Below are 27,134 nucleotides of genomic sequence, written 5' to 3' on the forward strand. Positions count from 1 at the left end.
GAGTAATACTTCAAAATGACTCTGTCACCATTTTAAAGCTGGTAATCAGGTCTGTGAGCTTCTCCTCTCGCTCAAACCACCAGTAAAGCGGCCTCCCTGTTAAACCTGTTTGACTTAGAGCAGTGCCGTTTCCTGTGCCACTGAAACACACCATGAGCAGAAAATGAAACTTTGCTTTTCATTCAAACGGTCTCATGCCAAAGAGGGAAACTATGGCTGCCACCGTGTAAGCACAGGAAAGAGCTTCATCTCATACCGTCATCCCTCATCAATCCGGTCAGCCTGACACAAAAAGACAAGGAGGGGAGAAGCACTTCCTCAAATGTGAGGGAAGTGGCGAGCTCTGAGTGCACGTCGTGATTAGCTGTGAATGGGACGCAGCGGTGTGATTGGTGGAGAGAGCCGGGGGTCAGGCGTTCTGCCAGCAGCTCATACAAAGCTGCTGATTGCTATTCATCCACTGATTACAGTAATTTAGATCTGCAGCAGGCCAAAGGGGCCTACGTCTGGCAGGCTGGAAGCTCCTCCGTCTGGGGGGTGCAGTTTGGTTTGCTTAGTGATTTTTTTTTTTATTCATTTTTTTGTGTGTGTTGTCAGAAATGAGCGAATGAGGCTGGAACAAGAAGCAAACATGAAGCGGATTCTGAGAAAATGCAGAAAAATATTAGAGAAAAAAGCATCTATGTTAACTCTTGTGTCGTCACATTTTAAAGTTTGAAAATGTGGAAAAAAAAATATTTGGGCAATGAAAACTTTGAAATTTTTAAAAAAAAAATTTGGGAAAAAAAAGAAATGTTAAAATGTTTCTTTAGAACATTCTCACAAAAAAAATCAACCGTAAATTTGCTGGATTTTGGTTTTGGCTTTTTCCCCCTTAATGTTCTTAAAGAAAATATCAGTTTTACAGATATGTGTGTAATCACTTTAGATTTTTACTCATTTTATGAAAATATTTACAAGAATTTTCTTTCCGAATTTTTTTTTTTTCAAAACTTTTAAGGGAAACTTTTAAAGGAATTATTGGAATTTACTTCCTGAAGGTTTTTGCAAATTTTCTGAAATTTGGGGAATTTTTTTTGCTGAATTTTTGGATTTTATTTTTTTCAGACTAGGAAGCTATAATTTTTTGGTGCCTGTAAATGAAGACAACAGGAGGGTTAAGAGAGGAAGACAAAAACAATGAGGGCAAATATGTGTTTATGTCCCAAAATATCCTAGTTTGATTTTAAACCCCTAATTCTCCACTGTCATTCAGTTTCTACATGGCACATATGTTAACCCTCACTTTTAGTAGGAAAGCTCCACTGGATAAACAAACGACTGAAAGAACGAATACTATATGATGCATCAGTTTTGTTCTTTTCGTCTTCAAAGTGCCATTTGGACACGCTGAGACCTTGAATAATCAAAGTTGATGAAGCAGTTAGTCGCAAATGGTTTTTTCCAGGCGCGTTGGCGATGATTAATCAAGGAGCTGAGCGGCTCTGGCCTCTCCACCCGCACACATTACAAGGTTAATCTCTCTATTGATTAGTACGGCACAGCAAACCAATACTTCACTCCAGGTTTTCTCCGTCTGTGTCTTCACACGTGTGTGTTTTCCACTTTCTGTGGATGCATAAATATGGGGGGAGCAGATGCAACTGTACCGCTGATGAATGATTGCTTTCGTTGATACCATCTTTTCTACCACAGCTCATATTGAGAAAAATAAATCATGCTTAGCACAACATTAGATTCACATTTATTGAGAAAAAAGGGACAATTTTGAAAAGTTTTCTTCTACGGAAAAAGTATCTTCACAGACGTATTCAAAGCAACGAGGGCATAAATATACATTCTGACGTCTGCTGACTGACGTCTAAAATCTTCACCAATAAGGGGTTCACACTTTGATCACAGCAGGATACAAATGTAAACGCTGTAAAATGTCCGTCATTTAGCTCCCTGGGTATATAGATAACACTGTTTCAGAGATATGCCTCCTCATAGGCAGCATCTTCACACCTTCACATATCTACAAACACAAACAGATTCAAAAGGAAACCGTGGACTTGTACCCCTCCTGTTTTGGTGACTCTACATCTTGTTGTTCGGCATGTGTGTTTAGACAAAGCGTGTCCATGTGCTCGGCTCCTCGGGGTGTTTGGACTCACGCTGCTCGCCCTCAGGGATGCTGCTTCAGAGGTGACCTAGTTCTCCTGATTGTCAGCAGAAGGCAGTTTCATCAGCTCGCTTTGTGCCGAGGCACTGAACTGTGCCTGGGACCCTGGGACAGGCCAATTGGACTTGTGTAATGAAGCTCATCACACACATGCACGCACGCCACACACACACACACACACACACACACACTGCTGTTGTCAGGTTCAGGGCAGCAGAATTTATAACACCCATTTATTACCTTCTGCTTTATCAAAGAAAAGTGATTCCTGTGTGCGTTTCTGATGCATGCACCACGCTGCCATTACGGTCCATTACGGGGAGGTGACAGAGATGGAGCAGAGGGTGTTGATAGATGTGTGCGCCTCGGCCGGCTGTCATTACCCCGTCTATTGAGCAGAGTGTGCGAGATGCTTCCCACAAAATGGCCGCGGAGCACCAACATGGCTCCGGCTGCGAGGAGCAAACGGTTCGCATCTGACGATCGGTACAAAACGTTTAATACATTCATTTGCTGCTTGCGTGTGTTCGGAACAGCTTCGAGTAGAAACACGATCACAACAAACAGTCCTACCGCGGCGGTTTCTCCTCGCAGCAGAGTGGATATGAACGAGGAATATTTACACAGGAAATCTATCCTACTAGCAAATGTAAAGAGATTCATAAAAAAAAAGAACAATATGTACACAAACACTGCAAATTCCCACACTGAGTATGGGTGACTTAACACAACATACTTTACACTGAGTGCAGCAATTCCACATTAGCCTAAAGTCTCTCTATCCTACGCGGTACTCACCAAACACAGAAGCAACAATGGCATTACATTCATATAAATAATAATAATCCCAATACGCCCCATGAGCCCCTTCAGCCCTTTCACCCCCCATTCATGACAACTGAAGACCAGCTTCACTGTATGTCCTTAACAACTCCCTTTAGAGGTACAACAACTGTCCTTGAGGTTGTGACACCAAATCCCTTGGTGTCAGAAAAAGAGGAGTCTATTTGAGCGCAGCTCTGTGCTGGTCAGGGGTCCTTGGAAGTCCGTGGATTTTTATAACACCCAGGAGATCACAGGGTTTCACAGATAAAGAAATATCAGTTCATCAGGGTCTCTTTCCCTCTTTGAATGGCACAGGTGAAGAAAGGGAGAAACCCTCTGCCTCAAACATCTGCAGCAGCTGGAGAGAAGGAACAGGAGTGATTGAGAAGGATCAGCCAGCTGAGTAACTGATTATTCCATCAGTTCATGTATGTTTTCCAGCTTTCAGTTTTGAGTGTCTTTCCTCTTGTGGTTGTTTTCTTATCCGTTAAAAACAAACAAACAAACAAAAAAAAAACATGAGACAAGGGTTTTCTGTCCATATTTGAGGCTAAATGTGCATCTACTACAATCAGTGAATTTACACTCACATAATTATCCGGATTACGGTCTGATTGCTCCAATAAGCTGAGTTCTTAAACATCATGTAAATGAGAAAACTTATTTCTGTAATTGGGGTAGAAGAATACAGAAATGTGACTCACTGGTGAGTCGTCACTCCGAGCCAGGAAAAACCCAGCTGGTGGATAAAAGAAGATATCAAAACATGGAGCACCGTGCCCTCGTACAGCAGGTTCAACAAAAACTTTTGTGCTGAGGAAAAATCATCCGTGCTCTGTCAGCCTGCTGCTGGACAGTTTTCCAATATGGATAAAAAAAAACCCCACACTTTTAAAGGCTGGAAGTAGAGGACCTGCTCCACGGATACGGGTTTGATTACCTGCATATCCTGGTTATTCTAACTTGAGACTACTGAAACAATTTTGCTGAGAATATGCACAAAAAACCCCTGTATCATGTTGAAGCTTTTTACAGTGGACTTATGGATCAAACCTACTCTGTATGTGGAGCAGAGGCTGGTCTGAGAGGGGGGAGGGCGGCTCTCTATAGCCAGAGGTGCTCTGCAACCCCATCTGCTCACTCATGGTCGGAGATGATTGCTTGAGAGAAAACATGGCGAAGCAAACTGTCCAGCCGCTCTCCCTCTCTCGCTCTCTTTCTAGTCTTTTCTGTGCAGCAGGTTTGGAAGCAATGAGTCATGTCGGCAGCTTTTTGCTAGCAGTAATGCAGGAGAGTGATGATGGTGCAAAGGGAGGAAGGAGCAGAAGAAGATGGAGGCAAATGGGAAGGTGAAAGGGAAAGAGGGCGGTGTGAGCTCATGTGATCAGACAGTTTTGAGGCTCTGCTCCGGGCAGATTCTCCATCTGACCGTTTCTGCCTCCTGCATCTGTCTCCTTCTCGCTTGTTGCTCAAAGGTTGTGCGGGACATGAAGAAGCGATAGCTGCATGGATTTGATGTTTTTGTAAAGATTCTGCCTTTATCATTTTCCTCGATCTGCCCATCCGTCGTTACAGCCCTCTGCTGGCGTTGGGTTTCATCTTGATGAACCACTCTCCTCCTGGGTTACTGTTGTACAAATCCAGGAGGTGTGTGTCGGGATCCAAACAGTGTTCACCTGCAGAAAACGCACAAAAAAATTAGGACAGGTGTTGGGATTTTTCTCAAGTGAGCAAGATAAAAGAATAAGTTTTATTACTTACATATTATTTAAAATTTTTAGTGAATATCTATGCAGATTAACCAATTAAACGTTCCTTCCAAATTAGCATTTTCAGATATTTTGTTTTGACTTGGGAGTCAGAGTTCCCATCATGTAAGGATCTTGTATATTTTAATGTAATCCAGTAAAACTGAAAAAATATGCAGACCGGATTTTCTTGGGACAGCTGTGATGTTACTCTACATTAAGATTTATCTAACCGACGACTGCTTTTGTCAGTGTTTCTCAATTAAATCTTCATGTTTTTTTTTCTTCCTGTGCTCAGTTGTGCATATTGAAACATGAAGTGTATTTATACAGCAAGTAAATGCATTTCTAGCTAAGCAGGGTTCATCGGTGTAGCAGCTACGGTTTGTGCTTTTAAAAGCTTCAAACAGAACAGAAAAGCAGTTGAAATCTTAATAGATCACCAGAATAGTTGCTGATTATTTTCCTGTAAAATGATTGGAAATCGGCTTGTGTTTGTGTCAAAACGATAACTGGAAGTGTCGGGCACCAACATGGAGGTTTAGAGGCTTCTCTGTCACAAAGTTGAACTGTCTGAAAAAGTTTAATTTGTACTGTTCACTGTGTCAGCTCTCATGTGAGCGAGCAGACAAGTGTGTAATAAGCATTTGTCTGCTCTGATAACTGCAGATGCACAGCTCGTGTCTCTTTGGCGCTTTTTCACTTCATTACATAACACCTTGCTACTCTCATCAGCTCAATGAGCAGAAAGACATGCAAATGCCAGCGTTGCTCCGATCAAACGGCAGAGACACTTTAACTCACCAATATTTCCTCCCACTTCGTACAGGGCGCAGTCTGGATACACCACAGAGCCGTTTCTGTGGAGAGACACACACACCATGTGTCAGGTTGTGCTGTTCCATCGAGGTGGATTTATAGGTTTCATTCTTACAGGACAATTTAGTAAACTGACACTCATGCCTCTAGAAACCTGTCAGTTACAAAAGTGATCAAACCTTTGTGTTTGTCAATCCGAGCAGTCAGTCATGTGGCACAGCTCGATGAAACATTTGGTGTTTTAATGCTGCTGCAGTATCATACCTTCGCATTTTGCCTTTTCCATTGTCAGGGCTGCGGAGGAACTGGCGGTGAAACTGGGAGAGCAGGTCTGAGGTTCGTGAGTTGATGTTGAGCTGGAACTCCATCGTGCCGCTCACTAGATCACCAACCTGGATCTTCACTGTACGACGCGGCTGCAAAGAAAGAGTATGAGAAGATTCAGCACTGTCATCGTTTTTAATGTAAAGTAACAACGGTAGACTTAGAGGGAGGCTTCTTTAGGTTTTAGCATGTTTTAATGAATGTACAGCAGGCCTATTTATGATTCTTCTTGTGTTAACCTTTAACTGCTACATCATTTTATTAAGTCCACAGACAAACTTACACAGGAACACATATTTCTGGAAGTAATGCTGAGTAGTGCTAAACCAACTCACCTCAGAGGTGTTTTTGTCAGGTTTGTCCCTGCTGTCTGTGTGAATCTTCCTCAGCAGGTTCTTGATGCGGCGGTCATAGAACTGGTAACGCCGGTTACTGTTCTCATTCAGTTTACGCACCTGGCTCATGAGGAAGTTAGGGATCTGAACAGAAAAACAACACGACACAGCATGTTATGAAGTGTTTACCTAAAAGTTTTTATCACTAGTTTACTCACTTGGTTTCTAAAAAAGAAAAGGAAAAAAAATGAGAAAAGCCACTTTCAAGATATTCAGTTCACACTCAGCTTCTGTTGCATTTTATTCCCTTGATAATAAAGTTTTTGTGATGAATACTGCTTAAATTGTCTTCATTAATAATAAAACTGGTTTAAAGGCTTTAAAGTTAAACTGGAGCACATTCAGAAAATGAAAAAAGCAAATAAGAACCACGCTATTATGCATGATTAATGTAGAGTGTCCTACCGTCCAGAGCAGATCCTGGTAGCGGATGAGGAGCCTCATAACGTCAGCTGCCTTCTCTGCCTGTCCTTTCTCTGCCCCCTCAGTCAGTCTGCTGGGGACGGCCTTATGGAGGAAGAGGTTGGGAGCCATGATGGTCGCGACAGCCCACAGGTTCATCCTGTTCCTTTTCTCCCTGGAAACCACCTTACTGAGGAACTCGAGCAGGGCCTGAAGAAACGCAGATGGAGATACATGAGGCTGAGGGCTTTCAGCTGTTTTTAGCATTTATTTTAAAATAAAAAGGTGCAGCATGGAGGTATAAACACACAGTTCCAGATTTTACAGACTTAAAAGACTCACTCTGGCTTTCCACTGAGCACTGTGCAAATGTCTTTCAAAAGATAAAAAGGGCACTTACACGAAGGACAAAATGGAGTAAAGTGAATTATCACAGTGACTGAATCATCCGTAACACCTCTGCTGAGAAGTATGTTAATGCACTGTAAGTTTCAGCTGCCTCCACTGGAGTCAAAGTAATTAGTTCAGGTGGGTTTTATGCTCCTGGTTGCTATAAGCAGAGCTGACTGCACACTTATGTTGGTAAAAGTGAGTCATTGGTTAATGCAAGCCGTTATATAACAGAGCAGAGTGTTTGAAATGTGGATTATGAGCAGAACAATACAGTCATGCATTACGAAACGATGCTTTGGTCAAGAGTCATTTGGGATACATTTCTGACAAATCTAAGAAGAGCAAATAGTCTGAAATGAAAATTTCAGACTATTTGTCCAGTTTAACACTTTTGGGATCTCTCATGGATTCTGTAAAATTCTTGTTGTTTCATATGTCCACGATAAAATACTCAAACATTCTGGTAGCTAGTTTTGAAATGGCACCATTTCAGTGTAAACTACTCTATTAGTTGCTTAAGTAAAAGTGAAAATGAAGTGCAATTATAAATGTCCTCAAAGCATCAAAAGTGCTCTAACATTGAAAATGGCCCCTGTGAGCATTATATTCTTACATAATTCCATATGTTTTTACTGATACTGTGAAAGGAAACTCTTGCTGTTATACTCGGGGTGGAGCTAATTTAAAACATTTATGAACAGGTAGTTTTATCTACAACAATTCATTATAATTAAGATCCTCGTTATCTGTTTGGGTGTAATCCTAAGTAGAAAAGTAACTACAGGCTGAGAAGAACAGCAGAAGTATCTCATTTCCATGCTGACCAGATGTGATCAGGACAGATTACTGTTCAAACAAAATCAGATTTACATGGCAGGAATCACATCGATTGAACTAAGTTTCTTTTTCCTCCATGGAAAAAAAGTGCTTTCATGCAACACAACTGCTGCCGAACACCAAAAAACCAAGTGTTTGCTAAAACTGAGGTTGAAACAATGAAAAAAAAACCTACAGATTCGATATATGTGCTAAAATTGTAATCTATATACTTGTCTTAAAGCTTGATTCACTGTTTCTGTGCTGAATGCATCGCATGAAGCATCATATAGTCGTGTTGTCTTTACCTTTAGTGTGTTCCTGTTGGGCTCAGGCAGCAGCAGGATGAGCAGATTCAACATGTGGAGTTTTTGCTTCAGCTCTGTGATGTCTAAAGAAGTAAGAATACGTGGATGAGACAGACTGAACACACACATACACACACTATTAATTTCCTCTGTCTGTGACTAAGAATAATGGGATGTCTAAAGATTAATGGCACTGTGACAGGTGGCCATTAGGTTTGTTAGCTTATGTTTCTGTGGTCACACGTCATTTATCACTTTGCACTGATCCTCCTCACAAACTATACATCAGCGAGTCATCAGTCAGGTTGTATTAATATCAGTCAGTTTTTTATTAAGGAGAAACTGATGTGAAAATAACGGATCCTCTGCTCTGCTGTGTCACTGAGTGTGCGTTTTGATGGTCCCGGTGCACCCCTTCAAATGGTGTCAATTTGCTCATCTTAATGTTGAATTCTCAGCTGGAGCATAAAAGATAAGTGCCACGCAGTGCTGCCATCACGGTGAAGGGACTAAGGTGCTGTAATTATCATGTGAGCCCTGCTGAGCTGTCTGGAAAAGTGGGCAGCAGGTTGTTGTGTTGAGGAGTGGAAAAGGGACAGCTGTATATGCGTCTATTAGACAGTAATTTAATTAAACCTGAACATGTTTGAGATGCTATCAAATGATCGATACAAATGTAGTCACTCACTTCAACGTTTTCACGTGCATAGTGATATACTGTGTGCATAGTATCACTGATCTGGTTGTTATGTAACTATAGAGCATTGTCCTGAAACAGAAAGTTCTCAGGTTTAGTCCAAACAACCAACAAAGGTCTGCACTCTCTGAACGGTAGCCGCATTAAAATAACTGAAGTGTAATGGGTGCATGTGTGTGATGCAATGCTTTTTGCACAATCTGTTCAATGCATGCACGGCATTTTAAATCTACTGTAAGAATGCTGCAAACCTTTCACAATAACGCAGGAGGATAAAATATAAATGATATTTTATCCAGCAGCAGTCGGGTACACTGACCTCTGACAGCGCTGAAGGTGTTGAGGTACTCCGCAGTGAGCAGAGGAGCAGGCAGTTCACGGATGAACTTCTTGAGTAGTGCAGCAGCATCATTTGGACTCACTTCATCCCAGCTGACCTGCCCTGAGTAGAAGTTGGTCTCCAAGTTCTGCTGCAGCAGCTGCACAGAGGAAAAAAATGCAGTTTTCAGTCGGTGCATATTGATTAACAAACTGATCTGTCTCACTTTAAAGCTTGTTACAATTATATTTACTATTTATGACGATAAAAATGGCAGCTATAAAAACTGATTTTGATGCTTTGCACAGTAAGTCTGTGAAAGGTCCACCTAAGAACAAACGCTACTGAATTAAAACCTCTAAGCCTCATACCCTGCCATCGGGTTTGAAAAGCATGCTGTCTTCAAAAAATTGCCAACAATAGTCGTTTAAACTTTCTGCAGGTTCTTGAACTAATCATTTGTGACATGCAGTTCCATAAGAAACTCAACTAAAATCAAGCTTTAAATCATAATATTTATTGTTGTACTTTTTTCTACATGTCTCTTTCACATAATTTGCCAAAAATTATATTTGCTCAAAGCAGATTTCATAAAGAATACAAAATTCTGAGCTCCCTGGTGCAACCATGAAGTCTTAACTGACTCAGCTGCAAGTAGTAGCAATGTGACAAAAATTCAGATTCTTTTTATCTAGTAAACATTAAATAATGAATAAATACTTTTCTAACACTTTGGTATGCTACTGAAACCCGAGACTAACCAAAGAAATCACAACAAAACTATGAAATCCAGTTAATTTTCACTGTTGCCAACTACTTCATTATCTACCTGGCAGTTTTTCCTTCCTTGCTGCTAACTGGTGCCCTCTTGTGGCTGCTGGGGTTTAAATGATTCACCATCTCGACATTAAATACAGCATCTTAAAGGCTATCTGGCCTCAGCAGCTGAAAGAGTGATTGATTTTGTCTCATAAGACCTTGTTTTTCTAAATGTCAGCTGTACTTAACCTTAGTAAAGCTGGTTGATTTTCTTCTGCCGTTCAATTGTGTCAATATTCTGGCTGCTCTTTAGGCCTTTGCTTCACACACGAGGCAAATAAGTAAAATAATTAGGGGCAGTGTCAGGTGTGTGTAGATCCCAATATTGCACCTTGATTCTGGACTGAGACCCTGGAACCCGCAGGATCCCTTCTGAATCGACTCCTTTCTTCTCCAGAAACGATAACAACTGCAGAGGGAGAGAGAGAAAGAAAAAAGGGAGAGAGACATCAGCAGAGTCAGGCACCAGTAGATAAGAATCTCTAGCTCACCTCTGCTGGTTATACTCAGTAACTGCTGCTACAAACAGGGTGTGGTCCAAGCATTTCACATACAGAGGACACTGAATACTCTCCATTATTTTCTCTACCTATGACAAAAAAAATTGTCATCTTCTGTCAGACCAGAGGAGAATAACAGGCTTATTATTATCCAGCACATACAAATTTTGCTTCACATGCAGCGTGTCATTTATTCACTGTATGTGTTTTGCCTGTGAAAGGTCATATCACACAGATGCATTTATAGGTTCTTACCGCCTGCATGAACAGAGGAGTTGAGGTGTTGGGCTTCATTTTCTGATCATTCTCCAGCAGCGTGGCCAGAGGTACCCCAAACAGCGTGCTCTCTGTGAAAGATCAGAGTGTCAGTCATGTCTGCCTCACATGGTGTTACTTGTCAGGGATTCTGCAGAAATCAGCCAGTCAAACTTAATGGTTTTTAATGTCATTTCAGTGCTATACTGTAGAAATTTTAATGCCATGACCGTGAACTCAACAAATTACACAGGTTTGGTTTTTGGTTTTTTTTGTAAAAGATGATGTTTATATGAAAACTGTCCCAATATTTCACTGTTTTTGAATTGGAAAACCACCCCTGACCACCCACGGGCTGCAGTCATTCTCTGAATTCCACGTTTTCTGGCCATTTTTGCTGGAATTTGCATTTCCCCATTTCCCAGCTCTCCTCCGCCTGGTCCAGCCTGCCGGCCACTTTCCAAACCTGCAGTATTTGGCAATTATACCTGACCGGCTGGAACAGTTATCGCAATGCTTTAGCATGTTTATGCAGATGCACATATCTGACAAATCGCAGTCTATTATTACATATTATTATTTTATTATGAAATATTTTTCTTAAACTGCAGAAAGAATTTTTAATGCCACTGAAAACCAAACATAATGATTTTTAATGCCATTTAAGGCCTTCATTTTCAAAAAATCTATTTAATGACTATTAATGCTTTTAAATGCCCTGCTTGTGTTGTTGTGTGCGGATGAGGGTGACAACATACTGCAGTGCTAACTAAAAGGGACTATTTATGACTGTGATTCACTATTAGTAATGAATATGTAACTAGTTTTACAGAGCCGACAGTTTGTGTGTGTGGCTCAAAGGCAAATAAAAAAAAAAACATACTTTAATATTTTCTTCATAAGAAAGGTGACATCAGTTTCTGTGTGTGTTATGTCTTTCCTGTGAGTATGAGTGCTACCCCACCTGGGATTTTCCTCTTGCCGGTTTTGTTTCTTTTGACCTCGAGCTCGAGAAGGTCGGACAACGCTGTCATGTCGATGAGAGCCAACTGACGCACCTTCTTCATGTCAGCGTGGGACAGATCTTGAATACGAGTCACTCCTAGACGGCACTTGGGGCAGATAACCCGCTGTGGAGGTGAGAGTGGAGGAAAGAGAAAAGTGAGAAGATGGGGAGTGGAATTGAAAGTTAGAAAGTGGATGTGAAGAGTGAAAGACAGACAGCATACAAGGAGAAAAACTATAAGGAAGAGAAAAACAGATGGACTGTAAATCAGTTTCTTTAAGTACACGTGGCAGAAAGGTATCCGAACATGCATAATTAGGACCACTGATCAAAACCACAAATTCTTCCCCATTGCACAGGAAACTTATTTAGCCCAAAATAGAAAAAGAAATCTGCTGGACTCTGTAACACAACAAGTCTCCTTTTGTTTTGAGCTAATTCCATCATTCCTTATCTGCTTAACCTTGTTATCTAACCAGCAGTGGAGGGCTGATTGCAAATGGCTTATAATAACATTTGTATGCGTGTGTGTTTGTGTGTTTTCCAGGTTTACATGAAACTCTTGATCCAAAACAGGACTGAAACATTCTGTGATGTCTGTGAGGGGCTTGACATTAAATTACTGTGACAGTTTTTTTTTCTGATCAGCAATTACATTTATTTTTTTAATACATTTAATACCATCAAACCCCGTTATAATCATGACCATAAATTAAACCAACTCGAGTTGATGGAGCCAAAATGGGGATTTGACGGGCTGTCTGCAGTGAGACAAGAACACAAAAACACAGAAAATCATAAAAAAACAACTGTGAATAAAAAAAATTCCAATCTTAAAACCCTTAAAGCATTTGTAAGCTCTTAAAACTTTGCAAAAAAGACAAAGAATTTTGGCACGTTGGGACTTGAAAACAAAAAATGCTCAGTCAGAAAAGATAAACCATAGGAATTTATGGTACTAAGCCCAATGTCAATAATTAGTCTTAAGGGTATGTGCACAGATATTTTCCAAAAAATATGTTCAGACGAAGAACCTATAGTCTGAATTTATATATTTTTTATGTTTACAGGGTTTAATTGAAGTAAATTATCATCGGGAGCAAAAGCTGAACTGTTAATGGGTGTTATACTTCATCATGTACAGTTACTGTTCCCTAAAACTGCGTGATTGTTGTCATTTCTGTCAATATAATTCCCTTTCACCAAAATAAAATCAATGTAGGAAACACAGACAGTGAAACACAAGTCAGTATTTCCCTTTTATATTTCATTTGCAAATTCTCTTCCCCTTTCATATCAGGACCGTTTACAGATTTTCTTCAAAGCTGTCCTGAAGCCACAGTCATTCTGGAAAATGAGTGGGAGAGATGAAAATTGTTTGGGTGCTTACAGGCAGGGTGCCGTCCTCTTTTCTGCGTTGGCTGTTATTCTGCGGCAGTTTGGCTTGTTTGAGGAAGATGACGGCCTGTTCGCAGTAGGCAACATCAGTGATGAAGAATTCCTCTTTGGGAGCACATCGCTGATGCTCCGGTGTCACAGCTGAGCGGGAAACATGCCAATAAACATACACAAACAGCAGTCTGTTAGTTTATATAAGCAAGTCTAGTGTACAGATGTTACAAAATATTAATTTGATGGAAGAAATACGGCAGAAAGTTAACATACAAGTGAGGAAATGTACCATAAACTCCCTTAATCTCCTCAGGATCAGTAGAGGAACAGATCATTTCAAAGAACATTAAACAAGAATACAGCCGAAGTTACTCTCACCATCTAAAATAAAACTACAGTCCATTTTGATAGTAGTAATTTATCTCAGATGTTTGAGTATTGCTTGACAACAGATGACAGCCTGCTGTATGTTTTCAATATTGAAACACCTACAAATGAATGGCAGGATTCTCCAATTAGCAAACCGTTTTTTCTGCATGTTCTCTTAGTGCAAATCTGACAGGGGCTTTCTCCAGCAGTGACATGTAGTGGCAGGCAGTAATCCAAGGATTAATCTGAGCCAATGAAATGACAGATGACAGGTGTTGTGGCATGATCTATCGTCATCAGATGCCCACGTACCTGCTGCTCACATTTAGGTAGGTCATTACAAGTAAACCAATGACGAATGCTTAAAATGATCGACACAGGGATGATTATGGAGTAAAGTTTGGATTAAATTACATTACTGAGACAAATTGCAGCTATTGCCGCGCTGTACTTGGGTTTAAGAGTGCATCCACTTGTTTGTTTTTCCTTTAGTATTTGGAAATTTGATTTTGACTTAGTCCAAATATATTACATAGTTCTTACCTGATAGTGGTGTTTTGGCAACCGATGCCATGCTGTTTTGGGCAAGGTCTTCACTTTGCTGAGACTCAGGCAGAAGGGTCTGGTGAAAGAGTCACATTGAAAACACATTTACAATGTTTTTGCAATCCATGGTTGTTATAAATATCAGCTCTTCAATATCCGTGTCCAATAAGTGAATAGATGTGGGTCTACAGAGGGTTTCCTTTGATAAAGCACTGATAAGGATCAGAGAAACAGTGTCTCTGATCCCCTTTAAGACAGTCTCAGACAGGCAGTGAGGACAAAGCATGGCCTTTATATGTGATCTGCCTTTATTGTCACAGGTCAGCCCATCTCCATGAAACAAGATAGCACAATACTGAGGGACAATAGAAAGCCCCTTACTGAGTCTAAACGCTCACCTGGGAAATGCGTATTTTATATCTCACTGCATATTATATTAATTGCATGTGACACAAGCAGGCTCATCTTGCTGAAAACCTGACACAGATTTTCTACAGAACAAAGACCATAAGACTAGAAAGTCAAGGTTTTACACAAACTCAAATTAAATTGTGAAACACATACATAGGATCTTTTAATTAGGTAGCCACATTAAAAGTACAGAGAAAGTTACTCTAAGACAATCTTGAATAAATTCTTTTTTTTCTATTTGTAGATCATTTGAATGCATGTATCACTATGTAGGGCATAAATATTTGCGACCAGCTGTAGAAGAGTCTCCCTTAGACAGATGGAGATTTACATTGTATTTCAGTATCCTGACCTGAGCGATAGGGGAGTGGAAGATGTCACGAACGTCGCGGGGAGGTGGTTTGTTCCTTTTGCGGAGGGACAGCGTGTAGGAATCCAGTCGGCGCTGAACGGCTTCGGCCTGCGTCCGGGTCAGAGTGGACAGCAGCACCGCGTTATCTACATCCTCGCTGTCCTCACTGATGAGGTTTGACAAGCCAGCATCGGCCAGCCACTGCTCCTCTTGTTCTCCCTCTGAAACATACAACAGGCATTTAGATGTAAACTCACACAGACAACAAGAAGATGTGAATAAAATGCAGAATGTTGCAGTACTAAATTAAAATTTCAAAGCAATTTCAGGTCTAAAATTTTAATTATAAAATGTACACCAGTTTTAAGTAACTGATGATTTACTCAATCTAGCTTTACGAAAACACTTCTTCACATTGTTTAAATTTAGAAAATGTGTAAATTGCGGCACAATCCAATCAAAAGCCACTGACGTGTCCACAGGAAATGACTGTAGCATCACAAGATCTTACACAAACCATTGTAACTGTTTAAAGGAGGATAGACAATATCATACAGTTTTATATTTTACACATTAGAAGAGCAACTTCAACTTTGTCAGCTTGCTCAGCTATACAACAGTTACAGCAGGTAGTTAATGAGTGTTAATTATCAGTAACAGCTAATCTCTAAGTAGGAACTAGTTTCTGTGTTGCCTGACTGTATGAAGAACTGGTTCTCTAAATACAGCAGTTAAATTCAGGAAGAACATAAAATTGTTCATCATCTTAAAATAATAATGCAGTACAATTACACACAGATGGTTTAGTCATTATCAAAAAATACAAAGTGCCTCTGTTTACATAAAAAGAAAAGCAAAATTAACACGATCAGACAATTTGAATAGGCATAATAAAAGAACACTTCCATTAAAAGTCATCAGACATGAATGGCTATTTGGCATCTGCATATGAAACACTCCCACCCACAGTGTTTGATAGTGTTGTCATGGTGATGAGCGCTACTTTACAGCATGAGAGAAACCTGATATGTTGCCATGGCAAATGCATCATTTCATGGAGGATCTCGGTAGCAGCTGAGTTAATCATTATTATTTTCTACAATCACACAATCTCAAGTGGGCTTCTTTCTCAGCTGTTTTGTCTGTTATTTATCAGTCAGCGCAGGCTCTGCAGTATTTACCTTCTGACTGTCTGGAGTCTCTTCTGGTGCAGTCGAGGTCTGTGTAGCCACTCCCCTGTCGAATAGTCTCTACCTCACTCCAAAATGAGTCCAGGCAGAGTTCGTCGGGATGCTGCTCCTGGTCCTGGGAGGGCGGCGGCGTGTGCGTGCTGTGTGCGTGTTCAGCGGCTGCCTGGTCCTGCGTGCCGGCCCAGGGGTCCACGCTCATCTCGGTGGGGCTGGGATCTCTGGTGCAGACATACACACACGTAAAGAAATCACACACATGCATGCAAACAAATGAGCAGAAACACAAAGACACATACAAACACGGGAGAATTGGTGAAGACTGAGGTGGTGTGGGGAGGATGAATCAGCCGGGAGAGCCCAGAGAGATGGAGAAACAAAAGGAGTGGGATGGAGGGAGGGCCGGAGTGAGGAGAGAGACGGCGAGAACGGACACAAAGGGGGGTCTCTATTGTTCTTGTAAAATGTGGCCTGGAGGCAAAGTACCCTGCAAGTCCACTAGATGTCACTGTAGCAGTGTGAAATCTGCTTCCCTGAGGGTCACACCCCTCTGCCTACAGAAATGAGTGTTACCTACTAACAATGCAGCAAGAAACATGCAATGAAGAGAATTTTGGAAAAAGAAATCCTGATTTGTCTAAATTTGCCCTAAGCTTCTGATCCAAGCACAGGCAGGGAAAAGGCAATGTGCTATTTTTGAGCTGGACTGAACAACAGAGGACAGTGTTCTCTCCCAACAATGGAACACACTCAGCTGGCAGACTCACTCACCCCCTCACACACCATAATGTGACCCTGTGATCACAGACACAGGAAGTGGTCAGCCGATTCACTCCAGTGGCATGCGGTTCATCCACATTCTTGTAGTCAGCAAATCTCAAGAGACATGCCAAACCATTCTGTTCTAGAGCACCAGATGTCTTATCATGCTGTCGAGAATGTAGAGACAATGAAATGATAGTTGCCGATGTATCAGAGTCAAAAATGCCTGTCATACTCTCAGTTATGATTCAATGAGCTCATCAAGATGTTGCTCATAAATGCTCACATTAGCAGTGAATCAACGCCTTGGTGTGATGAACACGATTTGTGGTCTTTCAGAAATAGGTTTTAATAGGTACTTAATTCAATGAAAGTCTTTTTATTAGTAGGTAACAACAAGAGAAACAGGCAATTAAAAACAGATTTTAAGAGAAAGACATGCAGGCTTACACTTTTTTTTCTTTTAGTAACATTACACTACGCACAGAAAAATATTTGCAAGAAACATCCCCACTGAATTTGATTTTAAATAAATCAATTAATGGTCAACAGTTAAGCTGAATGAATGCAACAGTCTCCTAGGTGTGGTACTAAAGTATAAAACTACACTTTAACTGCTTTTTCATGGATTAAACCCTCATTTTCAAAGCTGTCAAATAAGCTCTGCATCGACTTATCACACAAAATCTGTCATGCTATTGCTTTACTGTTCTAAACCAGTATGGTTACATTCCACCACACACACACACACACACACACACACACACACACACACACACACACACACACACACACACACACACACACACACACACACACACACACCAGCAGTTTATGGTGTAATGTGACTGTACCCTGCAGTTCAGGCTAATCCAAGCCATTTCCATGGAAAACCTTAAACACTTGAGTAATATCTGAACTTTTCGCATAAAGATGTCCTCCCAAAACCATAAAAATCCTACCGATGAGGTTATATAGCTATAATTAGCAGACACTGAATGCATTGTGAGAAATCATGCATAGTTCGAATCTGACAGATTGGTAACAGCAATGATACTGGCATTAGTGAAGGCACCAGACATTCACTAGACAAGGCAGATCTGTCTGAGTGTTCAGTTTATGAATATTCACACCACAGTCACACTCGAAAATGTGTGTTTAATCCTACCAGCAGACAAAAACGCAAAAGTTTTAAAAACAAATGAAACACAAAGTAGAAAATCCTCGCATTTAAGAACAGGAGCAAATGTCTGACATGCATGCAAGTTAACTGACAACAACAATTACAATTGTCCTGTCAATTACAGTTGTTGATGACTAATTCTCTCTGTAAACTAACTGCTTCAGCTCTAGAGGACTCCACAGTTAATACAGTTTCTTAGTCACTGCAAGACCATAACAAAGATGTAATTTTAAAAAATTGCAAACAAAATAAATGCTTTGCAGAAAGAAGTGTGATCTCTGAGTCTTTAGCTTCTGATCAAAACTCAACCAGCCAACAACCTAAGCTTAGGTATAAGAATTAGTATAGATGATGCATTCCTAAAAAGGTATAATGATTTAATGAAGGCAGTTGTTTTCATACAGCATCTGGCTCAAGACATTGCTCTCACACAGCTGTCCAAAACAATAACATGGCCCCTGAAAGATCAGTCATTTTTGACATCAAACGGAAAAATTCACAACAGACCTTTGTTTCTATCTCACAAATTAAAGTTTGTCAGCAAACTAACAACTAACACACTATACTGACTACTAAAATATGGCTTCAATGTTATGATAAAAGTCCACATAGAGTCACCAGAGGAACTTCTGAGATGCCACAGCATAAACTGCAAAATTCAACTCTGTGAAGGTGTGGACAACGTATTTATGTTTTGTTGTTTCACTTCCCTGTCATGTTATCTTTTTACTTTAAGACACAAATTGCCATCTATACAAGTTTGCTCTAGGCTTAGATGATACCCAAACTTTCACCAAAACATTTGTGAATTTAGTACTGCTGATCCAGCTCCAACTCATTCTCACTGCACACTTACCTTGCTTTTTTCTTATGGAACTTTGACTTCATGCGCTTGCCCCTCACTGGGCTGTTGTTTGGACGGAGCCTGAAACGGCTCAATTTGGTACGTGGAAACTGCATGTTGGAATCGAGCCTGCTCACCACTACCTCCTCTTTGCCTCCCATAGCCACACTGCCAGAGGAATCCAGGAATTAGTACTGCACAAAAACTAGCTTTATCCAGTCCTGGAGGTTTGGCACCATGTGAGTGCGATGTAAATCTGTCCGCTGCTCAAGTTTCTCTGTGCGGCGACAGGAAGTGATGTTGTAAGTCTTCAGTGTGAGGCTTGGGGCTGTGAGGCATACTTGTATGCTGAGTCGAGTTGGAGCTGGAATGCAGCAGGGAGTGACAACTCTCTGAACATCAACGCATCATTCACACCTGTTCCCTCCCTCTTCATTGCGAGGTGACACACCCTGCCTTCATGCCTGATGGCCATCAACTTCCTCTCCGGTTCAAACAGGAATCTGTACCTGACACACTTTAAACCCCCACTTAAATTACTTCGGCTGAAATACAACAAAGATATCTATTGTTTTAGGTCTGTAGAGGTCTAATGGACACACATGATGAACCCTCTAGTCACATGAGTGAAAGCTAGCTCACTTAATGTCTACAAACATGAATACCTCAGGCCATTCATTCACATATCCATTCATTGGCCTCTTAGTGTAAGCTAGACAGCTCTTCTTGAGCTCATTAATCAGGGCTTCTTTGTTGGAAAAATGATGCATTTAATCAACTCTCTGCTTTATGTTGCTGTATGTGTCCACAATTAAATTAATCAAATGGGTCAGAAGAATGAAGAAGGCTTTCTTTTTTATTCAAACTCTGTCCCAAAGCACGCATCGCAATCTTTAATCAATCAGCACATAGTTGTGGAGTGACAGCTCATGACGCGATGAGTTAAATCAAATCATGCCTTATATGCGGAAGAAAGCACCCATTCATGTTGTCATAGCTAACATCGTCGTTGAACCTCATACCTGAGGGCGACTAACCATCTGATATAAATGGCTGCCAGGTGGTTGTGTGGGGATGTTCATGTATGTGTATGAGTGCAACATAGAGTGAGAGAAACAAAAAGCAAAAGAAAGTTCCTTGAGCTTCTCAAGTGCAACAGGTCTGTCAACATTGCCTGTGAGCAGCTTTGTAACCCCTGAACATCTCATAAAATCACTCAGCACAGTTACTCCATTCTCTCTTGTCATGCTGATGGCAGCCTGTATATCATTTGAATGTGTAGTGGTTTTGACACATGGGCAATTTAATGACAAATATAGCATAGTGTTCCACACATTTCACCTCAACACGTGTGCTTTTCAAATTTCTGCTAATGCATGACTTAGTTCTGTCTCTTCTAATAAAAGCTTGATGGAACAATGTTGGGAAATGTATTTTCATGGAAATGCAACTGAAACTGGTAATGCAGTATACAAGCTGAACCAGTTACTTCAGCCCTCTATAGTTTGTCACATGACCCCTGTTTGCAATCTGAATTTGGAAATAGGAGAAAGATTTCAGTCTCTTGTGCCAGACTCATAACAACTGACATCATAATGACCTCACGTAAAACCTCACGCTAAAAATGTGAACCGCATTATGAAATCCCCTCAAAAAACAAAATATAAACAGGAATCAAAAATAGCTATGAGTCTGTTCCCCATGCTTCCTTGCTTGCTTTGCTGTAAGAACCAAGAGGTAAAGACGCATTGTTTTAGTTTGAAACCAGCTAATAATACCCCTCAACTCACCAGCGAGTCATAAAGCCTGACCACAAAACAAAGCAGCACATGCTCCATGCTAATTTTAAAAAGGACTACTGAAAATGTCAAAGTGTTTGAGATTGTTCCTTGTTGAATAGACCTCTGTTAACACAGAGAATCAACAGGAAGCCACCTACTCTGAGAGAAGAATAGACAAAATTCAAAGCTGCTGTCTACCTTCATACTCAGCTCTGTGGGAAATAACACAAAGTAACCTCAAGCAACAACTCAGGTCAAGGAATACTGTAATCCACTTGAAAAAGCGGCTCGTGTTGAAAGCAACACACAGTGTTTAATCCTTGTGGCTGAATTCCACTGAAAGCCTCTTAGCTTACATAGAATGCAACAATTAGCTCATATGGCCTTGAGAAAGTGTTTGTCGCAACATCTAGGTTCTGTGATATGAAAAATCAGAAACAGTTATTTTGATTTGGTAACATCATCAAGGGCAAAAAAGCACCAAACAGTAAAACTGAGATTAAAAGTCATTACAGAATCTAGACAAATACATTTTTTTTGTGCTGACTGACCAAAAAAACACTCCTACCAAAGGAACTCAAGACAAGGTGAAACCCAAACCTAGTTCAGAATAACAACAAGTCAACCTATGCATGAGCCACAAGCCTCAGCAAACTCTGAGCCCACAGCGGCAGCAAAAGCCTAATCCTACCTGGCCTTGGCCCGCCCGATAACTCTGCCTGAGAGCAGCAGCAGGGCCGCCGAGCTACTTCTCCTCCATGGCATCCTGCTGGTGTCCCCCCAAACTGCCACAAGCCGTAGGAAACAGCAGCTGCCTGCCCCTGGCAAGCTGCTTCCTTGTAATCTCTTCAATGCACAAACACATTAGAACAAGGACACTCCAACTATGCTGGCAGACACGTCACTACATCGCATCCTGGTGCAGGAAAGGAGGTCTGCATGGGGGACTTGGGGAGGGACAGAAGCTGAGTGGTTGAATAGCTGACTGGGGCTGGGACAGACTGAGGGAAGATATGATAAGAATTGTTAGTTTGGACATGGATTTGAATGAAGAGACCACAACAGCTGCATGCCCGACTAGGCTGCTGGATGGGTGGCTCGACTGACTTTTTGGATCAACTAATGCTGTGGCTTCAACATTTACTGGAACAAAGAAAAGTATAAAATATCCTTCAGACTAGGGACACATGCTTACTCATTAATTTGCTCTTTTATTCAAACCCAAGCAAAGGAATCTGCAACATTGTTTCTACCTTCATTGTTCCCACCTTCAAATAGTTTTCATAGGTAACTGAAGGCCATAATCCAATTTACTGGTACTTATTTACAGCATGGTTGGATATGAAGATCTACTAGACATTTTGTTAAACAGTCTCCACAGTCAATTTAAGAGGCATGAATGAAAAAAACACTCACTGAACTTTGGATCAGAGGGAGGAACACAGGGCAACCCATGGTCTTTGATTGATGGGGTACAGAAGAGAACACAAACATCCCAGGTGACTCATGACGAAGGCAGGGGACACCCTGGACAAGTTGCCAGTCTACCGCAGACACATAACTAAACACACTCTCGTTCACATGCAAACTCCACACAGAAAGAGGCACAGGCCTGGACGCGAACCAGGGATGTTCTAAATGTGAGGCAACAATGCTAACCACCGAAACACTGTGCAGCCCGATACAAAGAATGTGTTAAAAAAAGATTTTTTTAACCGTCATTTGAAAAGGCCAGTTTCATGGCAAAGGCACTAATGGTGGAAATGTAGCTGACTATTTTCACTGACTGTTCTTAGTCTTGTCCTGACACTGGTATATAAAACATTACTTGGTGCTGAAATGAGCTAAGGCAGCAGTTGGGCTAACCATGACATCATAATCGTGCTCAAAGTGAATTTTTAATAAGCTTTACCTAATTTGTCCCGTTATATAGGAAAGCCTTGGAGTTAATGCCTAAGAGCTGGACTATGTAATGCATCAGTCCTGGAGGGGTTTACATTCTCAAGAATCCATACAGTGTTTTTAGGAACATATGTGAGCTACTCAGTGGTGTAAAACCTCCTTTTTCTCTACCAGGCACTGTAAAAAAAACAGTCTAATCCCCAAATAATACAATTTTCTGCACAACCAATAAACCATTAAATACTAGTGTGTAAAGCGAGGTTTACTCATACCTAACTGAATACAACAATCAGCATATGTCTATCTCTGCTGCTCAGTATCTGGTGAGATCTGTATAGTCTGTTTCCTATGCTACTGGTGTCTCAGCTCTTTGGCAGTTTTCCCAGTGATTTCTTAGACTCAGTTTATCTCTAACCAGATCAACACAGCTTACAAAGACCACAGGGATGCCTCTGAGGATTTTGCCTTTCTCACTATCGCTCTCTGCTTACTTCAGCTTATTCCTTACTTCTGTTCTCCCCATTGTTTTCAGCACGTCAACCAGAGTTATCAGAGGTCTTCCACGTTGTCTCCCAGTCACTATCATCTTAATTTTGCTCCTGGTTCAGTCCACCTTCACTCTTCCCCTTGAACTGTAGGTCCGACCACACTCTTCTCTCTTCTTCCTTGCAATCTTAAATGTTTCTTTCCTGTCTCTTGGATCCTTTCTGACTGCTGTACCTGGCTAGTCAAAATATTTCTCGCCTTATCTGACAATTCTCCTTAGGTCGCAGAAACGTCTGGAGGGAAAGGAGAGTAGGAACGTGATGGCATGTCTTCATGTGACCCTGCAGATGGCATGTGACAGCCAGCTCAGCCTCGTGCCCTGCTCATCTACCTCTTGGCAAGCAGGGCACTGAGCATGTGTCAAGTGTAGGGGAAGAGAAGGGAGGACAGGAAAGTGACGCAGAATACAGGAGCAAGAGAAATAATGAAAAGAGAAATGTGTTGAAATGATGACAGAGGAGGGCAAAATGTTGTTATAGGAGAAAAGGAAGGATGTGAACTGAATAGAAAGGAGGACATTTGATTGTAAAAGTTGAATGCCATGTTAAATTATTCTGGTATTTTGCTGGTCTGTTAGCCAGTTCTCTTGGCTAACAACTATCTAGATTAGACTTTACAGGAGAATATAGCCAACGTTTAAGATGCAAATTAGAATCTCAATGCAGTACAGGATTTGACAGACTCATCAACACCTCCAGATGGTTTGACTAACAAACTGATGGTGACACTGCAATGCTGACGGCACGTCAGTCATATCCACATAATCAGAAACTTGGCATACCAGCATATCAGATATGGTCATTCTTGTACAAACACACAAGCACACAAGCAAAAGAGGTGAAATGAACCGTTTCATCAAATGATGAAAATCATGCAGCTGATGCAAGTCAGTTTTTAACCACACAACCACAACACAACTCCACACAGACCAAAGAAGATACGGTGAAAGAAAGCCTGCAGTGAACACTTGTCATGAGTGTAAACCACTTTATGGGGATGAAATAATGAACCATGCACATGCAATGTTTATACATACACACTGAGGTGCAGCAATCGAATTCCTGCATCACACCCACAGTGTTGTGGGTTTTCCACTCATTGCTATTTATGGCTGCGAAGTCTGGCACATTAATTCATCTGGGCGGTGCAGCTGAACTTGTTCTGGAAGCATAGATGGGAAGTGAACTGGAGAGAAGCTTTTTATTATCTTGTCATATAAACATATTGATGTATCACTCAAAGTTTGTCCCTGCACAAGGGGTTGAAAATTAAAGAATCAAAAAAAGTAAAATTAAAAATCAGTTTTGTCACACTGAAATGTTGAGGTGAGGTTAACCCAGTGCTGGACTTTTTTTTTCTTATGACATGATTTTCTCAAAGGCAAGGGTCCTAACATGATTGTCAATCTGTGATTTTTTTTTTCAAAATTAGTTCCTTGTAGCCTGTTATAAAAATGTATTTCATGTTTTAAAAGTAATATTAAACACATAATGTACATACAACTCAATACACAGTAGAAACACCAGCTGTGACCTGAAATGTCCACACGTGCACAGATTCAGCTGAGATTTTGTGTTGAAGAGACAATGATTGGTATGAAAGCTTCGGGCCTGGATAGTTTAGGAGGATAATAACCACCTTTGGTCTGATAGAAACAGCTCACATACTTTAAATGTACAAGCAACGCGTGATCATCATTTCCTTCTTGCCACTTGCCACTCCTGCAGTGCATCAGAGTTAAACTATTTTGTTGCTGACCTACAATCCAGTTTTACATTTTAAGACCTTTAATCTCACAATAAGTTGGCAATAAATCAGGCAGTAAGCACATTTTCCTGAAACCCTACACTTAGATGATCATAACAACCATGATAAATGATTGAAACATGATCTGCAGCATGTAACCCAATCTCTCCTAATGATCAGGTTAAACTTACTTCCTTGACCAGATCTCTTTCACACTGAGCCATTTCACAAACACTGTCTGTCCTCTGTCAACATCAATGGAAGCAGCTGAATCAGTCACAGTTTTAACTTTACTTATTTTTTCGGTTAACATGCTTTTGACATAATTACCTGGGCCTTTGAGTTCATATTCTCCAATATTCTCTTTTGGAAACATAATCTATATTGCATCAACCTAAACAAACAAGTTTCTTTACTTAAAGTCCTTCACAGCATCACAGAAGCTGTTCACTGAGAAGTTACGGGTTTAAGCCAGCAGCGAAAGCTGGAATACCTTCTCCCCTCATGCCATATGGAGATAAAGTGGATTACAGGAACCACGGTACTTTGCATTTCCATTTAGACTTGCAAGCACATACCATTTGCCCTGATCCTTCATTTACAGTTTGTAACAGGGTAGCATGTATTGCTAAATTTATTTGAAACATATCATATTGGCAGTATGCTCTCATTCATATACAGTGATACTGTGCATGAAATTCAGGCATTTAATTCAACAGTTTTACTACAATTCTTAAACTCTGACCAAATCTACTGTTTTTATTACACTGCACAGATGCCAGACTGCAGCAAAGTGAGGCATATTATTTGACAACCAAGCACATCATCATATCAGTACCAAAGCAGATAGATAACCAGGTACATCCCATTGAGATAAAGCATGATCTTTAAATATAAAACTAGGAAGAGTGGGAATTATTAACATGTTATAAAATGACAAACACTGAAAATCCAGCTGCAGAAAGACAATTTTTTTCTTCTCTTTAATTATTGAGATTACGACTGATGTTCCAAATTTACCTGACAAATTTAGATATTGGGGTTAGGCCCCTGTATTGTTATTATTGGAGGGATTTACCTGGAATTTACATATTGTTGCTTCAGAGTTACAGTGTTAATAATTATAGTGAATAACCTAACTAAAGTAATAATTCAGTTAAGAGATCATTTATGAAACTTAACCAAACTAATATAAATATTAAAGCTAACGCTGTAATATGTGGATTAATCTGATAAATTTAGAGCTGGAGTTTAGACCCTGGACAAACATACATGAAAACAAAACAAATCCAAAGTGTCTCCGGACACTTGACTATAGCAAGCTTTGTTTTTATTTTTCATTTATATTTCATGTGGATCATTTAGTGTTTTTGTTTTGCTTCATGTTAATTTATTTCAATATTACTGTATTTGCAACAGTAGAGAGGAAGGCCTCCAGGAGGATCACTCAGTGGGAGGGCTGCCATCTGTCTCACCCTGTTGGGCAGAGGGTAAATGAGAGAAGGCATAGAAATGCCAAAAATCATACTGGTAATTTAGAGGATTTTTCCATTACATAGTTAGTCTATGGAAAGTATTAGTATGTTTATTCTTAATTGTTAAATGTCATGCTCAACAATGATCTTATTGACAATTTTTTGTGCAATCAAATTAGTCGAAATGTCTGTCAAGGTCGATACTCCCCATTTTCCATACAGGTCTTAAAGGCCAGCATAAACGTGGACATATTATGAGAACTATTAAAAATAATAAGTAAAGCATAATATTGCAGTAGTAAACGGCAGGTAAATCCAGTGAAAACCCCGCTGTAAAGCAGATTTAGGTTAAGGTGCAGGACACCGCACTGAGGTGACCGCAGCTGCACGTGCAGGCAGGAAAAACGCCCATAGCAACAAGTCCTGACACCCTGGCAACCAGAAACGCTTGAACACCCGAGAGCAGAAACACACATTTCTAAACGGCAAAAATAAACACATAAATACAGAAAACTACATTATTTCGACTCTATTCTGAACACAAACAAGAAAAGTTTATAGACAGAGAATTCACACAAAAGGTACAAAGGGCAGCTACCTAACTGGAAACAAAGAGCCCTGGCAATAAACCAGTTTACTTACCGGAGAAAACACCGTCGACGCCCTCGGTGTGCGAAGGCTCGATTGAGCGTGGAAAGAAGTGTTTTCCATGTAGAATAACAGCAGCGGTGAGTCTTACTGTGAAAAGTAGAGGCAAACAGATGGCGGGAGAGAGGAGATGAGGAGATGAGATGAGGGAGGCTGCTCTCCTTCGTCCACGTTATCCCTCTCACCTTGCGGCTGACGTC

At 40.6% G+C, this 27,134-nt stretch overlaps 1 protein-coding gene across 4 annotated transcripts; it reads right to left on the minus strand.

Annotated features, from left to right (window-relative positions):
- Window positions 1-1,727: 1,727 nt before the first annotated feature.
- Window positions 1,728-27,134, minus strand: LOC110957154 (rho GTPase-activating protein 40). Of its 4 annotated transcripts, XM_022203152.2 has the most exons (16): window positions 26,929-27,134; window positions 24,102-24,226; window positions 16,042-16,268; window positions 14,861-15,081; window positions 14,095-14,173; window positions 13,181-13,329; window positions 11,749-11,914; window positions 10,785-10,876; window positions 10,361-10,438; window positions 9,211-9,370; window positions 8,195-8,277; window positions 6,681-6,887; window positions 6,216-6,359; window positions 5,821-5,972; window positions 5,542-5,597; window positions 1,728-4,665 (listed from the first exon to the last, which is right to left on the minus strand). In XM_022203152.2, exons 3-16 carry the CDS (start codon window positions 16,247-16,249, stop codon window positions 4,559-4,561), a joined length of 1,902 nt encoding a protein of 633 aa, XP_022058844.2. In that variant the 5' UTR covers window positions 16,250-16,268; window positions 24,102-24,226; window positions 26,929-27,134; the 3' UTR covers window positions 1,728-4,558. The 4 variants fall into 4 exon arrangements, with proteins under 4 accessions (XP_022058844.2, XP_022058767.2, XP_022059004.2 ...); XM_022203075.2 differs by lacking the exons at window positions 24,102-24,226; window positions 26,929-27,134 and adding an exon at window positions 21,309-22,999; XM_022203312.2 differs by lacking the exons at window positions 24,102-24,226; window positions 26,929-27,134 and adding an exon at window positions 18,849-21,291.

This window comes from Acanthochromis polyacanthus, chromosome 5 (assembly GCF_021347895.1).
Source record: "Acanthochromis polyacanthus isolate Apoly-LR-REF ecotype Palm Island chromosome 5, KAUST_Apoly_ChrSc, whole genome shotgun sequence".
Lineage (NCBI taxonomy): Eukaryota > Metazoa > Chordata > Actinopteri > Pomacentridae > Acanthochromis > Acanthochromis polyacanthus.